The sequence below is a fragment of the Somniosus microcephalus genome, chromosome 19 (genome assembly GCF_052327205.1).
Source record: "Somniosus microcephalus isolate GS21.2 chromosome 19, FLI_Smic_1.0, whole genome shotgun sequence".
Lineage (NCBI taxonomy): Eukaryota > Metazoa > Chordata > Chondrichthyes > Squaliformes > Somniosidae > Somniosus > Somniosus microcephalus.
Genome location: NC_141005.1, coordinates 2855802 through 2877038, shown reverse-complemented (window position 1 = coordinate 2877038; position 21237 = coordinate 2855802). Strand labels below are relative to the sequence as shown.

General features: G+C 52.0%; 1 protein-coding gene across 1 annotated transcript in view; it reads right to left on the bottom strand.

The window, feature by feature from the left end:
- Positions 1–21237, bottom strand: part of ncor2 (nuclear receptor corepressor 2) — a 345327-nt gene that overhangs the window by 117878 nt on the left and 206212 nt on the right. Inside the window, 3 exon segments of the mRNA XM_086011816.1 lie at positions 4109–4171; positions 5392–5576; positions 7733–7878. Coding sequence (XP_085867942.1) covers positions 4109–4171; positions 5392–5576; positions 7733–7878 — 394 coding nt within the window.

Sequence of the window (21237 nt, the reverse complement as noted above, 5' to 3'; positions counted from 1 at the left end):
CAGGGGGTGATGGGTGAACGGGACTGGGCGAGTTAGGACACGGGGCAGTGAGCACAGGGGGTGATGGGTGAACGGGACTGGGTGTGAGTTAGGACACGGGGCAGTGAGTACAGGGGGTGATGGGTGAACGGGACTGGGTGCGAGTTAGGACACGGTCAGCGAGCACAGGGGGTGATGGGTGAACGGGACTCGGTGTGAGTTAGGACACGGGGCAGTGAGCACAGGGGGTGATGGGTGAACGGGACTGGGTGTGAGTTAGGACACGGGGCAGTGAGCACAGGGGGTGATGGGTGAACGGGACTGGGGGCCAGTTAGGACACAGGGCAGCGAGCACAGGGGTGATGGGTGAACGGGACTGGGTGTGAGTTAGGACACGGGGCAGTGAGCACAGGGGGTGATGGGTGAACGGGACTGGGTGTGAGTTAGGACACGGGGCAGCGAGCACAGGGAGTGAGGGGTGAACGGGACTGGGTGTGAGTTAGGACACGGGGAAGTGAGCACAGGGGGTGATGGGTGAACGGGACTGGGTGTGAGTTAGGACACGGGGCAGTGAGCACAGGGGGTGATGGGTGAACGGGACTGGGTGTGAGTTAGGACACGGGGCAGTGAGCACAGGGGGTGATGGGTGAACGGGACTGGGTGTGAGTTAGGACACGGGGCAGTGAGCACAGGGGGTGATGGGTGAACGGGACTGGGCGCGAGTTAGGACACGGGGCAGTGAGCACAGGGGGTGATGGGTGAACGGGACTGGGCAAGTTAGGACACGGGGCAGCGAGCGCAGGGGGTGATGGGTGAACGGGACTGGGTGCGAGTTAGGACACGGGGCAGTGAGCACAGGGGGTGATGGGTGAACGGGACTGGGTGCCAGTTAGGACACGGGCAGCGAGCACAGGGGGTGATGGGTGAACGGGACTGGGTGTGAGTTAGGACACGGGCAGCGAGCACAGGGGTGATGGGTGAACGGGACTCGGTGCGAGTTAGGACACGGGGCAGTGAGCACAGAGGGTGATGGGTGAACGGGACTGGGCGCGAGTTAGGACACGGGGCAGTGAGCACAGGGGGTGATGGGTGAACGGGACTCGGTGCGAGTTAGGATACGGGCAGCGAGCACAGGGGTGATGGGTGAACGGGACTGGGTGTGAGTTAGGACACGGGGCAGCGAGCACAGGGGTGGTGGGTGAACAGGACTGGGCGAGTTAGGATACGGGCAGCGAGCACAGGGGTGATGGGTGAACGGGACTGGGTGCGAGTTAGGACACGGGGCAGTGAGCACAGGGGTGATGGGTGAACGGGACTCGGTGCGAGTTTGGACACGGGGCAGTGAGCACAGGGGATGATGGGTGAACGGGACTGGGTGTGAGTTCGGACACGGGGCAGTGAGCACAGGGGGTGATGGGTGAACGGGACTGGGTGAGAGTTAGGACACGGGGCAGTGAGCACAGGGGTGATGGGTGAACGGGACTCGGTGAGTTAGGACACGGGGCAGTGAGCACAGGGGGTGATGGGTGAACGGGACTGGGTGTGAGTTAGGACACGGGGCAGCGAGCACAGGGGTGGTGGGTGAACGGGACTGGGTGCCAGTTAGGACACGGGCAGTGAGCACAGGGGGTGATGGGTGAACGGGACTCGGTGTGAGTTAGGACACGGGGCAGTGAGCACAGGGGTGATGGGTGAACGGGACTCGGTGAGTTTGGACACAGGGCAGTGAGCACAGGGGTGATGGGTGAACGGGACTGGGTGTGAGTTAGGACACGGGGCAGTGAGCACAGGGGGTGATGGGTGAACGGGACTGGGTGCGAGTTAGGACACGGGGCAGTGAGCACAGGGAGTGATGGGTGAACGGGACTGGGTGTGAGTTAGGACACGGGGCAGTGAGCACACGGGGTGATGGGTGAACGGGACTGGGTGTGAGTTAGGACACGGGCAGCGAGCACAGGGGGTGATGGGTGAACGGGACTGGGTGCCAGTTAGGACACGGGCAGCGAGCACAGGGTTGATGGGTGAACGGGACTCGGTGAGTTAGGACACGGGGCAGTGAGCACAGGGGGTGATGGGTGAACGGGACTGGGTGTGAGTTAGGACACGGGGCAGTGAGCACAGGGGTGATGGGTGAACGGGACTCGGTGAGTTAGGACACGGGGCAGTGAGCACAGGGGTGATGGGTGAACGGGACTCGGTGAGTTAGGACACGGGGCAGTGAGCACAGGGGTGATGGGTGAACGGGACTGGGTGAGAGTTAGGACACGGGGCAGTGAGCACAGGGGTGATGGGTGAACGGGACTCGGTGAGTTAGGACACGGGGCAGCGAGCACAGGGGTGATGGGTGAACGGGACTCGGTGCGAGTTTGCAGAGTTTTGGATGAGCTGAAGTTTACGGAGGGTGGTAGATGGAAGGCCGGTCAGGAGTGAGTTGGAATAGTCGAGTCTGGAGGTAACAAAGGCCTGGATGAGGGTTTCAGCAGTGGCTGAGCTGAGGCAGGGGCGGAGTGGGAAGATATTACGGAGGTGGAAATAGGCGGTCTTAGTGATGGAGAGGAGATGGTGTCGAAGCTCAGCTCAGGGTCACATAGGACACTGAGGTTGCGAACGGTCTGGTTGCACAAACAAGCTCAGGCATTTGTGAACAAATCAAAAATTGATGATTTAAGAAAAAAGGCAGATCACTCATCCCTCAAATAACATCATTCTCCTGTGGACACTGGATTCTCTGAGGATGTGTCGATTTGGAACCACAATATATTTCAAGGCTTGAAATGAAAAGCAAACTTATTTAAGGATGGATTTGGGACTGCATGGTCATAGCAAACAAGGGGTTAACTGCAGACTGAAAGATTGCTATCTTTGTTTCTGTTTAACCAGCTTTCATGTTACTCTGAATTCAGCGAGTCTGTTACCCTGTACCCTGGCTGGAATGTTGGCAGTTTTACAGTGCATCCACTTTGACCTTAGTTTTGTTTGTTCACATTTTGTTGAAGAATACCAGCGAGCAAACTTGTCAAATCCAAGCAAGGATGTGAAAAGTGGGAGTCTCTGCGATCAGTCCAACCAAACGAATTGGCAGGACCGACACCGCTCCTGAACCATGTCATCAGTGCCTCTGAGTGAACTTTAATCACCGTTTCTTCACTGCCGCTCTCAGTGTTACGGCTGAATGTCTGGGCCGAGTGTTTATCTACGACTCCTCTTTTTTCAAGTGGCCAGAATGTGAGCCAAGTGTCGAGGGCACTGACGCACTGAATCAAAACACAACACGTCATTGCAACATGAGTTGTGCTGCTTGTGTACAATTCCACTTGTAATCAAAGTGCTGTCAATGTCTGTCCTTCACACTGGATTACAGGCCGTAACTCTAAACAATTGCTGCCTTCTGGAACATGAAGTCTTTTGCAAAACCCTTGGAAGAACAACCACAAAATGATGTCAGACGCTGCACACACCAGCCAGATGTGGAAGGTCTGATTTGGTTTTGAAATTTGCCAAAGTTCTCGAAGAATAAGCGCAAGAGATCTCTGTGAAAACTGCCCCTTGCTGCTCCAAACCAACAGGCCTAACCAGCCCAACACAGAATAACGGCACGTGACGCCTTTTATAAATCTTACAGCAAACAGCCGAAATGCAACTTTCCCTCTGAAAGATGATGTCATCTCAAAAGCAGCTACTTAGGAAAATTCATCACCTCAGTCCGATTAGGTAAAACGTGCAGTTTCTGAGGTAAGACCAAAGATTTCTCGCTGCTTCACGTGAGGTTTCTCTGTTCTTAAAAAATGCCGCTCCCCTTTCATAATCCAACTGCCTGATGAAGGTCGTGCTGCTTTTAGACAAATTTACTTCTGTACAGTCGATACAAACAGGCACAATTCGACAATTAAGTAGTCTCCCTGGAAAAACTGCGCACAATCTCACAGGAAATCCAGACAAAGCTACTGAAAGACTTCGCACTTTCTAACAGTTTTGATCGAGTACTCGGACAATTAAGTAAAATGCTGATCTTAGTCTCTCTACGCAAACGACATCGACATCGACATATAACCAACGTGAGCCCGACTGCAATCGGATTAAACAACTGCACAAGCAACAAGGCCATGTGACAAACAGAGGAATCTCAAACCTTTTTTAGCGACTTCCATTTCTTCCTCCGTCCAGCGAGAACTTTCAACGGGCTCTGAAGAAGCTGCAAAGTAAATTTCACAACCTTTAACGCAGGAACTCCACAAAGGACAAGCGCCCAGTTACACGCACCCACCCGCTGCACCAACAGCATTAGTGGCAGGACATCGCTGCACTTTAAGGAATTTTAAAAATAAAATGTTGCTCCGATATCACCGAGCCTCCCTTTCCTGCAGTGTGTCAGGCGCTGTCCTAGTCCTGACACCGACTCCGGCAATATTGTCAACTGTGAAACACTGAAGAATTGCTGAGCTGTTCAAAGTGCTGTGTGACATCAGACTCTGCCAATCCCTCAGTGCTCCGCGAGAATTCAAACACCACCTGCACCCTTAACCGTGCGACAGTGAATCTGATGGTGCTGGGTCTGGGAGGACAGCTCACTTTGGGACTGATTTTATAACTGGACTATCCAGAATAATCAGACGCCTCAAGCTAAGTTGGCCCATTGGAGGAGGAGCTGAGACTATTCACAGCCAGGATTGTTATTTAGTCAAAGGGGAACTGAATATCAGCACAGTAACACTTTGGCTCACGTTCTGTGATGTGAGGGGACAACTGTGGGGGTCATGAGCTCTGTCCCAGTGTTCCATGGAGGATCAGAGTTATCCTTCCCTCCATCTTTATATCTGGTTCCCCACCCTCAGCACCCAGAACTGCTCCGAGAGCCCGTACATTCTGTGCCTTCACCCCGCGTGTCCCTTTCTTTTGTCTCCTCAAAGGCCCTGTTTTAACCTCAGCTGTGGTGAGTTCGGAGTGCTGCCCCCTTTGCTATTTCGCACCAACTTTTTGTAGCACATTTCTCTGACTCTGACTTTTAATCACCCCCAGCCCCTGCCGCCCCATTACGTGGTGGGTCTGTGTGTCACAGGGGTCTTGCTCTCCTCAACTCTCTCCCAAAACCTCTCGTCGTCATTGTCTCCAAACCCATCTCTTCAGCTGAGCTTTCCAGCTCCTCTCCGAATCCCTCTCTCCCCAGCCGGGTTGTCATTCTGTGAAGGGCCTTGGGACATTTTCTACTCCAATTCAAGTTGTGTAAACAACTGCTCAGCTTTTCTGTGAGTAAGAGCTACATGCGACTGTTTTGACTGTGAATCGCTCTTGAGCCAAGTTCCTGAAATCCTTCAACGGAACACAGAAGTCTCGTCCCAGCCTGGCCAATGGCACTTGCCGATGGCAGTGGTCAAAGTGCGGCTGGACGGGAGTCCGTGACACGGGTACACTCACCGGCTTCGGGTGTTAGCTGTGGAGCTGGTGTCTCCTCGTGGCTCGCTTCATTGGCCATGGACCGCGTGATCCGCCCCTTGCGCCGTCCCTGGCTGTTGGCTGTTTTACGGCCTCGGGAAGCTGAAGCTTCTTTTTCTTCATTGTCCTCGCCAGACGTGTCTCCGTTCTTTTCTTTCTCCTTTTCCCTGCAGGAAACACAAAGAAGCATTTTTGCACATTAAAAAGTTTCCCGCACCTGGTACAACACTGGCAAACGGTGCCATGTTTTATGGTTAGCGACTAATACATCTTTCCCTGAAACCAACGTGCTGAATCATTCCGGCCAAAGCTGTACGGAGGGAAACCACATCAATTTCCATCCACCATCAATATGGAGACAGCGGGAATCCTTTCCTTTAATGCTTTACCCATTTCTGTCTGTCTTGGGGCTGCAGGAACATGCTGCTCCCAGTCCTTTCCTTCCACTTATTCCCCAGCAATCTAAATGAATCCAGAATAAAAGATCCAATTCAAAGCAACTGAACCCCAAATCCCAGCTTCAGAACGGATACGCCAGAATGTGCTGAGAAACAGGAATATGCAGATCGAGAGTAAGGGTACAATGAACCTTAGGGCACACACTAAAACAAGGGACAGTGTCGGGGAGCAGGAGGCGATCACAAGGAGGCGAACCACAGTGCTGACGGTGATTTGTCGCGGTGATGATGTCTGACTGTTTCACAGCATCTCTCCCTCCCTCAGTACTGCCCCTCCGACAGTGCGGCGCTCCCTCTGTACTGCCCCTCCGACAGTGCGGCGCTCCCTCTGTACTGCCCCTCCAACAGTGCGGCGCTCTCTCAGTACTGCCCCTCCACCAGTGCAGCACTGCCTCAGTACTGCCCCTCCAACAGTGCGGCGCTCTCTCAGTACTGCCCCTCCACCAGTGCAGCACTGCCTCAGTACTGCCCCTCCGACAGTGTGGCGCTCCCTCAGTACTGCCTCTCCGACAGTGCGGCGCTCCCTCAGTACTGCCTCTCCGACAGTGCGGCACTCCCTCAGTACTGCCCCTCCGACAGTGCGGCGCTCCCTCAGTACTGCCCCTCCGACAGTGCGGCACTCCCTCAGTACTGCCCCTCCGACAGTGCGGCGCTCCCTCAGTACTGCCCCTCCGACAGTGCGGCGCTCCCTCAGTACTGCCCCTCCGACAGTGCGGCGCTCCCTCAGCACTGCCCCTCCCTCAGTACTGCGCTCCCTCCGATGTGCAAGGTGACAGAATTGGAAATAAAAGCAGGTTTTGTGTCAATGTCCCTCTCACAGATGGCAACAACTAGAAGGGAGAACTTTCCAAATGTACAGCACCAGAAACAGAGAAACATCTTCAGGCAGCAAGATCAAAACCAGGTCACGGGCGGCTTTCACAAGTTCACAGAAAATTCTTAAGTTCTTTCTTTCTGAGACTGCACCATGTCTGATATCACAGGTCATCTCAGCAAAAATTAACTCCAATTTTAAATAAAAACTTAAAACTCATGAAATCCGACTGTTCAGAATCAGTTCCTTCAGCAAGAGGAAAGTGCAGACACAGGAGCCGACACTTGCGGTGCCGTAGTTTGCCGCCAGCACAGTGGCTCCATTCATTACCCTCCAGCAACCTCCACAGGTACATCTTCACAAATCGTCCACATCCTGTCCCCAATCCCACAAACAGCAACGTGACAGTGGCCGCATCATCTGTGTTTAGTGATGTTGGTTGAGGGCCCCGGGGAGACCTCCCCGGCCCCCCCCCCCCCCACTCGGGGAGACCTCCCTGCCAGCCACAACCCCCCCGCCGCCCCCCCCCCCGGGGTGAACTCCCCGCCACTCCCCCCCCCCCGCCCGGGGAGAACGCCCCCCCCCCCCGGGGAGACCTCCCCGCCAGCCACCGCCCCCCCCCACCGGGGAGAACTCCCCCCCCGGGAAGAACTCCCCCCCCTCCCCCCGGGGAGAACTCCACCACCCCCCCCCCCCCCCCGGGGAGAACTCCCCGCCCCCCTCCCCCCGGGGAGAACTCCCCGCCCCCCCCCCCGGGGTGAACTCCCCGCCCCCCCCCCCCCGCCGGGTGACCCCCCCACTATGTCACTGCATTCACAACCCAGGGGTGTTGGCTCAAATCCCAACGGAGCAGGTTCCGAAAATAAATTGAACAAAGATGTTGATTGGTGGGTGGGGACGGGGATGCGAGCTGTATTCGGCAGTGCAGTACAAGCAGATCGAATAAACCACATTTACAGAAATGTTTACAAGTTCACAGAGCCAGTCACCAAAGGCTATCGCTCGGTGACCGAACTGAAGAGCGAACCAGTCACTGGTTGCTGCATCTTACCTCATCAGTTCATCTTTGTACTTCTCACTCTCCTCCTCCTTCTCTCCTTTCTCCTCTCTCTCCTCTTCTTTCTCAACTTCCTTCTCCTTTTCTTCTTTGTCTTCGGGAGTGTTTCGGGAGGCCTGTTGCTGCTGATATAGAAGATGCTGAAGAGTCAAGACCAAAAGATTTAGGGATTTACCATCATGGAACATTGATGCAGCAAGGCACTGATAAAGGGGAGGGGCTGGACTCCATTCAGGGGAAAGGACCATTCAACTCGTGTTGCTGATTCACACCAGAAATTATGGGATTTCTTGGGTTGGTGGATCAGAAAACACAATTCATCAACAGATTTAAACCCTGCATTCACTCGAATGCTCATTCTGATAATCATGTCCAGTGACACACTCACACACACTGAGCTCTGACACACTCACACACTGAGCTCTGACACACACACACACTGGGCTCTGACACACAGACACACTGGGCTCTGACACACTCACACACACTGGGCTCTGACACACACACACACTGGGCTCTGACACACAGACACACTGGGCTCTGACACACTCACACACACTGGGCTCTGACACACACACACACTGGGCTCTGACACACACACTGGGCTCTGACACACTCACACACTGAGCTCTGACACACTCAGACACTGGGCTCTGACACACACACACTGGGCTCTGACACACTCACACTGGGCTCTGACACACTCACACACTGGGCTCTGACACACTCACTCACACTGGGCTCTGACACACTCACTCACACTGGGCTCTGACACACAGACACACTGGGCTCTGACACACACACACTGGGCTCTGACACACACACACACTGGGCTCTGACACACTCACACACTGAGCTCTGACACACTCAGACACTGGGCTCTGACACACACACACTGGGCTCTGACACACTCACACTGGGCTCTGACACACTCTCACACTGGGCTCTGACACACTCACACACTGGGCTCTGACACACTCACTCACACTGGGCTCTGACACACTCACTCACACTGGGCTCTGACACACTCACACTGGGCTCTGACACTCACACACACTGGGCTCTGACACTCACACACTGGGCTCTGACACACACACACTGGGCTCTGACACACTCACACACTGGGCTCTGACACACACACTGGGCTCTGACACACACACACACTGAGCTCTGACACACACACACTGGGCTCTGACACACACACACACTGAGCGCTGACACAATCACACACACTGGGCTCTGACACTCACACACTGAGCTCTGACACACACACACTGGGCTCTGACACACTCACACACTGGGCTCTGACACACTCACACTGGGCTCTGACACACACACACACTGAGCTCTGACACACTCACACTGGGCTCTGACACTCACACTGGGCTCTGACACACTCACACTGGGCTCTGACACACTCACACTGGGCTCTGACACACTCACACTGGGCTCTGACACACACACTGGGCTCTGACACACACACTGGGCTCTGACACACACACTGGGCTCTGACACACTCACACTGGGCTCTGACACACTCACACTGGGCTCTGACACACTCACACTGGGCTCTGACACACTCACACTGGGCTCTGACACACTCACACTGGGCTCTGACACACACTCACACTGGGCTCTGACACACTCACACTGGGCTCTGACACACTCACACACTGGGCTCTGACACACACACACACTGGGCTCTGACACTCACACACACTGGGCTCTGACACTCACACACACTGGGCTCTGACACTCACACACACTGGGCTCTGACACTCACACTGGGCTCTGACACACACACACTGGGCTCTGACACACACACACTGGGCTCTGACACATACACACTGGGCTCTGACACACACACACTGGGCTCTGACACACACACACTGGGCTCTGACACACACACACTGGGCTCTGACACACACACACTGGGCTCTGACACACACACACACTGGGCTCTGACACACACACACACACTGGGCTCTGACACACACACACTGGGCTCTGACACACACACACTGGGCTCTGACACACACACACTGGGCTCTGACACACTCACACTGGGCTCTGACACACTCACACTGGGCTCTGACACACTCACACTGGGCTCTGACACACACACTGGGCTCTGACACACTCACACTGGGCTCTGACACACTCACACTGGGCTCTGACACACTCACACTGGGCTCTGACACACACTGGGCTCTGACACACTCACACTGGGCTCTGACACACACTCACACTGGGCTCTGACACACACACTGGGCTCTGACACACTCACACACTGGGCTCTGACACACACACACACTGGGCTCTGACACTCACACACACTGGGCTCTGACACTCACACACACTGGGCTCTGACACACTCACACTGGGCTCTGACACACACACACTGGGCTCTGACACACACACACTGGGCTCTGACACACACACACACTGGGCTCTGACACACACACACACACACACACACTGGGCTCTGACACACACACACTGGGCTCTGACACACACACACTGGGCTCTGACACACACACACTGGGCTCTGACACACACACACTGGGCTCTGACACACACACACTGGGCTCTGACACACACACTGGGCTCTGACACACACACACTGGGCTCTGACACACTCACACTGGGCTCTGACACACTCACACTGGGCTCTGACACACTCACACTGGGCTCTGACACACTCACACTGGGCTCTGACACACTCACACTGGGCTCTGACACACTCACACTGGGCTCTGACACACTCACACTGGGCTCTGACACACTCACACTGGGCTCTGACACACTCACACTGGGCTCTGACACACTCACACTGGGCTCTGACACACTCACACTGGGCTCTGACACACTCACACTGGGCTCTGACACACTCACACTGGGCTCTGACACACTCACACTGGGCTCTGACACACTCACACTGGGCTCTGACACACTCACACTGGGCTCTGACACACACACACTGGGCTCTGACACACACACACTGGGCTCTGACACACACACACACTGGGCTCTGACACACACACACTGGGCTCTGACACACTCACACACTGGGCTCTGACACACACACACACTGGGCTCTGACACACTCGGCTCTGACACACACACACACACTGGGCTCTGACACACACACACACTGGGCTCTGACACACTCACACACACTGGGCTCTGACACACACACACACTGGGCTCTGACACACACACACTGGGCTCTGACACACACACACTGGGCTCTGACACACACACACACTGAGCTCTGACACACACTCACACTGGGCTCTGACACACACGCACACTGGGCTCTGACACACACGCACACTGGGCTCTGACACACTCACACACTGTGCTCTGAAACACACACACTGGGCTCTGACACACACTCACACTGGGCTCTGACACACACTCACACTGGGCTCTGACACACACACACTGGGCTCTGACACACACACACTGGGCTCTGACACACTCACACACTGGGCTCTGACACTCACACACACTGGGCTCTGACACTCACACACACTGGGCTCTGACACTCACACACTGGGCTCTGACACACACACACTGGGCTCTGACACACACACACTGGGCTCTGACACACACACACTGGGCTCTGACACACACACACTGGGCTCTGACACACACACACTGGGCTCTGACACACACACACTGGGCTCTGACACACACACACTGGGCTCTGACACACACACACTGGGCTCTGACACACACACACTGGGCTCTGACACACACACTGGGCTCTGACACACACACACACTGGGCTCTGACACACACACACACTGGGCTCTGACACACACACACACTGGGCTCTGACACACACACACACTGGGCTCTGACACACACACACACTGGGCTCTGACACACACACACACTGAGCTCTGACACACTCACACACACTGGGCTCTGACACACTCACACACACTGGGCTCTGACACACTCGCACACTGGGCTCTGACACACACGCACACTGGGCTCTGACACACACGCACACTGGGCTCTGACACACACACACACTGAGCTCTGACACACACACACTGGGCTCTGACACACACACACTGGGCTCTGACACACACACACTGAGCTCTGACACATTCACACACTGGGCTCTGACACACACACACTGGGCTCTGACACACACACACTGGGCTCTGACACACACACACTGGGCTCTGACACACACACACTGGGCTCTGACACACACACACTGGGCTCTGACACACACACACTGGGCTCTGACACACACACACTGGGCTCTGACACACACACACTGGGCTCTGACACACACACACTGGGCTCTGACACACACACACACTGGGCTCTGACACACACACACTGGGCTCTGACACACACACACTGGGCTCTGACACACACACACTGGGCTCTGACACACACACACACTGGGCTCTGACACACACACTGGGCTCTGACACACACACACACACTGAGCTCTGACACACTCACACACACTGGGCTCTGACACACTCACACACACTGGGCTCTGACACACTCACACACTGGGCTCTGACACACACACACTGGGCTCTGACACACACGCACACTGGGCTCTGACACACTCACACACACTGAGCTCTGACACACACACACTGGGCTCTGACACACACACCCTGGGCTCTGACACACACACACACTGAGCTCTGACACACTCACACACTGGGCTCTGACACACTCACACACACTGGGCTCTGACACACACACACACTGGGCTCTGACACACACACACACTGAGCTCTGACACACTCACACACTGGGCTCTGACACACACACACACTGAGCTCTGACACACACAGACACTGGGCTCTGACACACACACACTGAGCTCTGACACACACACACTGAGCTCTGACACACACACACGCTGGGCTCTGACACACTCACACGCACTGGGCTCTGACACACACACACACTGGGCTCTGACACACTCACACACACTGAGCTCTGACACACTCACACACTGGGCTCTGACACACACACACACTGAGCTCTGACACACACACACACACTGGGCTCTGGCACACTCGCACCCGCTGAGCTCTGACACACACACACACTGGGCTCTGACACACTCACGCACACTGGGCTCTGACACTCACACACACTGGGCTCTGACACACACACACTGGGCTCTGACACACACACGCTGTGACACACACACGCTGGGCTCTGACACACACACGCTGGGCTCTGACACACACACGCTGGGCTCTGACACACACACGCTGGGCTCTGACACACACACGCTGGGCTCTGACACACACACGCTGGGCTCTGACACACACACGCTGGGCTCTGACACACACACGCTGGGCTCTGACACACACACTGGGCTCTGACACACACACACTGGGCTCTGACACACACACACTGGGCTCTGACACACACACACTGGGCTCTGACACACACACACTGGGCTCTGACACACACACACTGGGCTCTGACACACACACACTGGGCTCTGACACACACACACTGGGCTCTGACACACACACACTGGGCTCTGACACACACACACTGGGCTCTGACACACACACACTGGGCTCTGACACACACACACTGGGCTCTGACACACACACACTGGGCTCTGACACACACACACTGGGCTCTGACACACACACACTGGGCTCTGACACACACACACTGGGCTCTGACACACACACACTGGGCTCTGACACACACACACTGGGCTCTGACACACACACACTGGGCTCTGACACACACACACTGGGCTCTGACACACACACACTGGGCTCTGACACACACACACTGAGCTCTGACACACACACACTGAGCTCTGACACACACACACACTGGGCTCTGACACACTCACACTGGGCTCTGACACACACACACTGAGCTCTGACACACACACACACTGAGCTCTGACACACTCACACTGGGCTCTGACACACACACACACACTGGGCTCTGACACACTCACACACTGGGCTCTGACACACACACACACTGAGCTCTGACACACACACACACTGGGCTCTGACACACACACACACTGGGCTCTGACACTCACACACACTGGGCTCTGACACACTCACACACACTGAGCTCTGACACACACACACACTGGGCTCTGACACACACACACACTGGGCTCTGACACACTCACACACTGGGCTCTGACACACACACACACTGGGCTCTGACACACTCACACACACTGGGCTCTGACACACACACACACTGGGCTCTGACACACACACACTGGGCTCTGACACACACACACACTGAGCTCTGACACACTCACACACTGGGCTCTGACACACACACACACTGGGCTCTGACACACACACTGAGCTCTGACACACACACACTGGGCTCTGACACACACACACACTGAGCTCTGACACACACACACACTGGGCTCTGACACACACACACACTGAGCTCTGACACACAGGAAGGGAACATAAGTGCAGAAGAAATAGGAGCAGGAGTAGGCCAGTCGGACCCTCGAGCCTGCTCCGCCATTCAATGAGATCATGGCTGATCATTCAAATTCAGTACCCTGTCCCTGCTTTCTCCCCTTATCCCTTGATCCCTTTAGCCTTAAGAAATATATCTAACTCCTTCTTGAATATATTTAATAAGTTGGCCTCAACTGCCTTCTGTGGTAGAGAATTCCACAGATTAATTCTGGGTGAAGAAATTCCTCCTCATCTCAGTCCTAAATGGCTTACCCCTTATCCTTAGACTGTGACCCCTGATTCTGGACTCCCCCGCCATCGGGAACATCCTTCCTGCATCTAGTCTGTCTAGTCCCTGTTAGAATTTTATAAGTTTCAATGAGATTCCCTCTCATTCTTCTAAACTCTAGCGAATATAAGCCTAATCGACCCAATCTCTCTTCATACGTCATTCCTGCCATCCCAGGTATCAGTCTGGTGAATTTTCGTTGCACTCTCTCCATGGCAAGAACATCCTTCCTCAGATAAGGCGACCAAACCTGCACACAATACTCAAGGTGTGGTCTCACCAAGGCCCTGTACAACTGCAGCAAGACATCCTTGCTCCTGTACTCAAATCCTCTCGCTACGAAGGCCAACATACCATTTGCCTTCTTGACCGCCTGCTGCACCTGCATGCTTACCTTCAGCGACTGGCGCACAAGGACACCCAGGTCTCGTTGCACTTCCCCTTCTCCCAATCTATTGCCGTTCAGATAATAATCTGTCTTCCTGTTTTTGCCACCAAAGTGGATAACCTCGCATTTATCCACGTTATATTGCATCTGCCATGTTTCTGCCCAATCACCCAACCTGTCCAAATCATGCTGGAGTTTCTCGGCATTCTCCTCACAGCACGCACGCCCACCCAGCTTTGTGTCGTCTGCAAATTGGGAGATATTACATCTAGTTCTCTCATCCAGATCATTAATATATATTGTGAATAGCCGGGGTCCTAGCACCGATCCCTGCGGTACCCCACTAGTCACTGCCTGCCACTCGGAAAAAGACCCGTTTATTCCAACTCTTTGCTTCCTGTCTGCCAACCAGCTCTCTATCCAAGTCAGTACATTACCCCCCAATCCCATGTGCCTTAACTTTGCACGCTAACCTCTTATGCGGGACCTTATCAAAAGCCTTCTGAAAGTCCAAATACACCACATCCACTGGTTCTCCCTTATCTATTCTACCAGTTACATCCTCAAAAAATTCCAGTAGATTAGTCAAGCACGATTTACCTTTTGTAAATCCATGTTGACTTTGTCCGATCCTGTCACTGTTTTCCAAGTGCTCTGCTATTACACCTTTTATAATGGACTCTAGCATTTTCCCCACGACCGATGTCAGGCTTACCGGTCTATAATTCCCCGTTTTCTCTCTACCACCTTTTTTAAATAGTGGGGTTACATTAGCTACCCTCCAATCCATGGGAACTGTGCCAGAGTCTATAGAATTTTGGAAAATGACCAGCAATGCATCTACTATTTCTAGGGCCACTTCCTTAAGTACCCTAGGATGTAGATTATCAGGCCCTGGAGATTTATTGGCCTTCAATGCCGTCAATTTTCCTAACACCATTTCCCTACAAATACTGATTTCTTTCAGTTCCTCCCTCTCATTAGACCCTATGTTCCCCGACATCTCTGGGAGGTTATTTGTGTCCTCCTTTGTGAAGACAGAACCAAAGTATGTATTTAATTGGTAGCCATTTCTTTGTTCCCCATTATAAATTCCCCTGATTCTGACTGCAAGGGACCTACGCTTGACTTCACCAATCGTTTTCTCTTCACATATCTATAGAAGCTTTTACAGTCAGTTTTTATGTTCCCTGAAAACTTACTCTCATATTCTATTTTCCCCTTCTTAATTAATCCCTTTGTCCTCTTTTGCTGAATCCTAAACTGCTCCCAATCCTCAGGTTTGTTGCTTTTTCTGGCCAATTTATATGTCCTCTCCTTGGATCTTATGCTATCTCTAATTTCCCTCGTCAGCCACAGTTCAGTCACCTTTTTTGTTTTATATTTATGCCAAACAGGGATGAACAAATTCCTGTCTTCTATGTTTCTATGATGGACAAGTTGAGAATTAGTGCAGGGAGATGTTTTTATAGATCGAAACATTAATCCAGTCACCTCTGCTTGGGAAAAAAAAATTTTTTATACTCATGGATCCACAGATGTACAAATACTCAGTTATATGCACTTGTTATATACAAGCAGAAGTGATATATTTTTTAAACATAGAAACATAGAAGATAGGAGCAGGAGTCGGCCATTTGGCCCCTCGAGCCTGCTCCGCCATTCAATGTGATCATGGCTGATCATCCAAATTCAGTACCCTGTCGCTGCTTTCTCCCCATATCCCTTGATCCCTTTAGCCTTGAGAAATATATCCAACTCCTTCTTGAATATATTTAATGTATTGGCCTCTACTGCCCTCTATGGTAGAGAATTCCACAGGTTCACCACTCTCTGGGTGAAGAAATTCCTCCTCATCTCAGTCCTAAATGGCTTACCCCTTATCCTTAGACTGTGACCCCTGGTTCTGGACTCCCCGGCCATCGGGAACATCCTTCCTGCATCTAGTCTGTCCAGTCCTGTTAGAATTTTATAAGTTTCAATGAAATCCCCTCTCATTCTTCTAAACTCCAGCGAGTACAAGCCCAATCGACCCAATCTCTCCTCGTATGTCATTCCTGCCATCCCAGGTATCAGTCTGGTGAATCTTCGCTGAACTCCTTCCATGGCAAGAACATCCTTCCTCAGATAAGGCGACCAAAACTGCACACAATACTCGAGGTGAGTTTGTGTATGTGGAAATCGGCTATAGTTTGATCATAAATGGTGTTTGTACTTTGCTCGTGTGGAGCGTAAATGCTGGCGCCGAGTGTTTGGGCTGAATGACCTGTCCCCATCTTTGAACTTGTCTGTATTTCTTTGTACTTTCCAAACCAAATTTATTTATTTAAAATACTCATTACAAATGGTGCCAAAATACCAGCAATTTTTCTCTTCCTGATCAACAATGTAGAATAAATCTCTGGTTTTGGAAAGTCCCTGTCACTCTGAAAGATGATCAGCAAAGATTCAGCAATACTGTGGCAATATTTAACATAAGCTCCAGTAATGAGCAATCCTGGCATCTAATTGCTCACCTCACCTCACCTCAGTACTGGTAGCTGAAGTTCTCACCCCCTCCTCACATTCACTGCTTCTTCTGTTACAGTTCACAGGGACAGATGCTTGGAATTCTTCACGACAGTGTTACAAACAAGTTCACTGCGAGCACTGAACCGACTGCCGAGTGACACTTCTGGGACTCTGGGAAAGGGTTTCACTATTACACAATATATTACAATAGAACGTAATGCAACTGCACTGTGCGGCCAACGGTGACACTAAAAATCCCCGATTTCCACATTGTTTTGGGCAAGGGTTCAGCAATCTGAATTACACCAGTTCACACTTCGCTCTCCTCTACCAGGTTAACAAAGCCTGACTCTCAGCTCCCGCACAGTGCTCCCCATTTCTCTGTGCTGGCAATGAACGCTATGTGGATGAGGCACGAGTTTAAAGGTGTGGGAACTGTTTACAATGTTGACTGCATGGTGTTTGGGGTGATGATGTAACTAGGCAGCTAGAATACTATGTGCAGTTCTGGTCACCACATTACAGGAAGGATATGATTGCACTACCTTAGGAAGGAGTTAGATATATTTCTTAAGGCTAAAGGGATCAAGGGATATGGGGAGAAAGCAGGGACAGGGTACTGAATTTGGATGATCAGCCATGATCTCATTAAACGGCGGAACAGGCTCGAGGGGCCGAATGGCCTACTCCTGCTCCTATCTTCTATGTTTCTATGATACATGGGGTGCAGAGTAGATTTACAAGGATGTTGCCTGGGCTGGAGAATTTTAGCTATGAGGAAAGATTGGATAGGCTGGGGTTGTTTTCTTTGGAGCAGAGGAGGGGAGACTTAATTGAGGTGTATAATTGGGCTGATAAGTGGCAGGTAACATTCGGGCCACAGAAGTGCCAGGCAATGACTATCTCCAACAAGCGAGAGTCTAACCACCTACCCTTGACATTCAACGGCATTACTATCGCCGAATCCCCCACCATCAACATCCTGGAGGTCACCATTAACCAGAAACTTAACTGGACTAGCCACATAAACACTGGCAACAAGAGCAGGTCAGAGGCTGGGTATTCTGCGGCGAGTGTCTCACCTCCTGACTCCCCAAAGCCTTTCCACCATCTACAAGGCACAAGTAAGGAGTGTGATGGAATACTCTCCACATGCCTGGATGAGTGCAACTCCAACAACACTCAAGAAGCTCGACACCATCCAGGACAAAGCAACCCGCTTGATTGGCACCCCATCCACCACCTTAAACATTCACTCCCTCCACCACCGGCGTACCATGGCTGCAGTGTGTACCATCTACAAGATGCACTGCAGCAACTCGCCAAGGCTTCTTCAGCAGCACCTCCCAAACCCGCGACCTCTTCCACCTAGAAGGACAAGGGCAGCAGGCGCATGGGAACACCACCACATCCAAGTTCCCCTCCAAGTCACGCACCATCTCGACTTAGAAGTATATCGCCGTTCCTTCATCGTCGCTGGGTCAAAATCCTGGAACTCCCTCACTAACAGCACTGTGGGAGCACCTTCACCACACGGACTGCAGCGGTTCAAGGCGGCGTCTCACCACCACCTTCTCAAGGGCAATTAGGGATGGGCAATAAATGCCGGCCTTGCCAGCGACACCCACATCCCATAAACGAATTTTAAAAAATTATGAGGGGCCTAGATAGAGTGGGTAGGAAGGACCTATTTCCCTTAGCAGAGAGGTCAATAACCAGGGAGCACAGATTTAAAGTAATTGGTCGGAGGTTTAGAGGGGAGTTGAGGAGAATTTTTTTCACCCAGAGGATGGTGGGGTCTGGAACTCACTGCCTGAAAGGGTGGGAGAGGCAGAGACCCTCATCACATTTATAAAGTACTTGGATACGCACTTGAAGTGCCGTAACCGACAGGGCATCGGACCAAGAGCTGGAAAGTGTGATTAGGCTGGAGAGCTCTTTTTCAGCCGGCACAGACACGATGGGCCGAATGGCCTCCTCCGGTGCTGTAAATTTCTATGATTCTATGACTGAGAAAGAAACTCGCACAGTGAAGGATTGGAACACTGGACAGAGATGTGTAACCTTAGAAAAGACTTGCATTTCTACAGTGATTTTCACGACCACCGGACGTCTCAAAGCGGTTTACAGCCAGTGGAGTACTATTTCAAGTGCAGTCACTGTTGTAATGTGGGAAATGCGGCAGCCAATCTGCGCACAGCAAGCTCCCACAAACAGCAATGTGATAATGAACAGATAATCTGTTTTAGGTGTTGGCTGAGGTATAAATATTGGCCAGGTCACCGGGGAGAACCCCGCTGCTCTTCTTCCAAATAGTGCCATGGGCTCTTTTACGTCCACCTGAGCGCGCAGACGGGCCTCGGTTTAACGTCTCATCTGAAAGACGACAACCTTCGGACTCAGAGGCGAGTGTGCTACCAACTGAGCCCCAGCTGACACAGCTTAGGGGGTGTAAATTCCCGACAATGACCATACAACAGATGGGTAATTCAGTGGTTGACCAAAATGGTGCACTAACCAGGCATCTTTCACATTACGCAGTGGTCTATCACTTACATCGAAGCAATCATCTGTCAACTGACGGCTCCGCTATCATGGTTACCTCAGTTACCGACTGTGCAATGTTCTACACACACGTCAGTTGTCTACATGGACTGTTTGCACCCAATTTTTCAGTCAACTTTCTCAAATCAACTTCAAATCGTGAGAGATTTTGTTAACAGTCAGTTAAAACTACTCGTCAAATCTATTTAAAGTAGGGGATTATATATAGAAGACATACACAGCAAGTTACTGAAAGCACAATACTTAAACAATAAAGATAACAAAGGGTTAAGAACATTGTTCTCACAGATTAAGTGATAAGTGTTATGAATTTTATGATCCATGAAGGAAGACTCATGAAATAACACTGGATGGCCAGCTGGTGGCGCCGTCCAAGGAGTATAAATACTCGGGCGTGGGCCCAGCTTGACCAGGACATTTTGTAAACAGGAACTAGTGAAAGATAACTAGACCTCCATGTTTTGAAAGAAGTTGATTAAAGCCTTGCTTTATACTCGAACCAAGTGTGTAGTGAGTTTTATTCCGTCAATAAAGTTTTTGGATGAGGAGTAATCTTTCGTCAAACCTCAATGACACTGTGATGTCATTCTTAGATCAGGTCTGACTGTTGAGTTCAGAAAAAGATATTAAGAAAAGTTTGTCAAATATATTCCAGGCCAAAAGGTGTCTGAATAAAGAGCTGTCAACAATCATGTTCAAAAACATATGTTGATGTTACACTCCTGTCTAATGAGCCAGTTTTAGTGATTCATTAAAGGTCTGTTAATGCGGTTAACAAAATACTTTCTGAACTTCTAGAACAAAAGTCCCCCGGGCAGTTCTGCCATTTATTGACAGGAGCGAGAGTCTACAAGGAAAATACCCTTCAAAAGGACCAATAATTTGATTAGGACACAGAAACAAGATCCTCACTCCTGGCTAATCTACAGATCAGAGAACGCTACCTGCACCTGACAGGTAATGGGTCACACGGCCGCTTACCAGGGAAAGACCATTGTAACTAGTTATATCGCCGCTCATATAAAAAAAACTAATACATACAGAAATTCTGAACCTTTCCCATATAATTCCCCGAGACTGAATCACCAGCAATCAACCAGTTCAATACTCATACAAATCTCCAGCCCGTGTCTCACTCAATGCCGCAGGTACTAGTGGACATTTACTCACAAATGTTGATCCTAAAGATCCCCTACATTCTCTGTGTGACACTCTGAAACCAACTCTCGTCAAAACATCCCTTCCCACCATAGCAGACGGCCAATGGCCATCA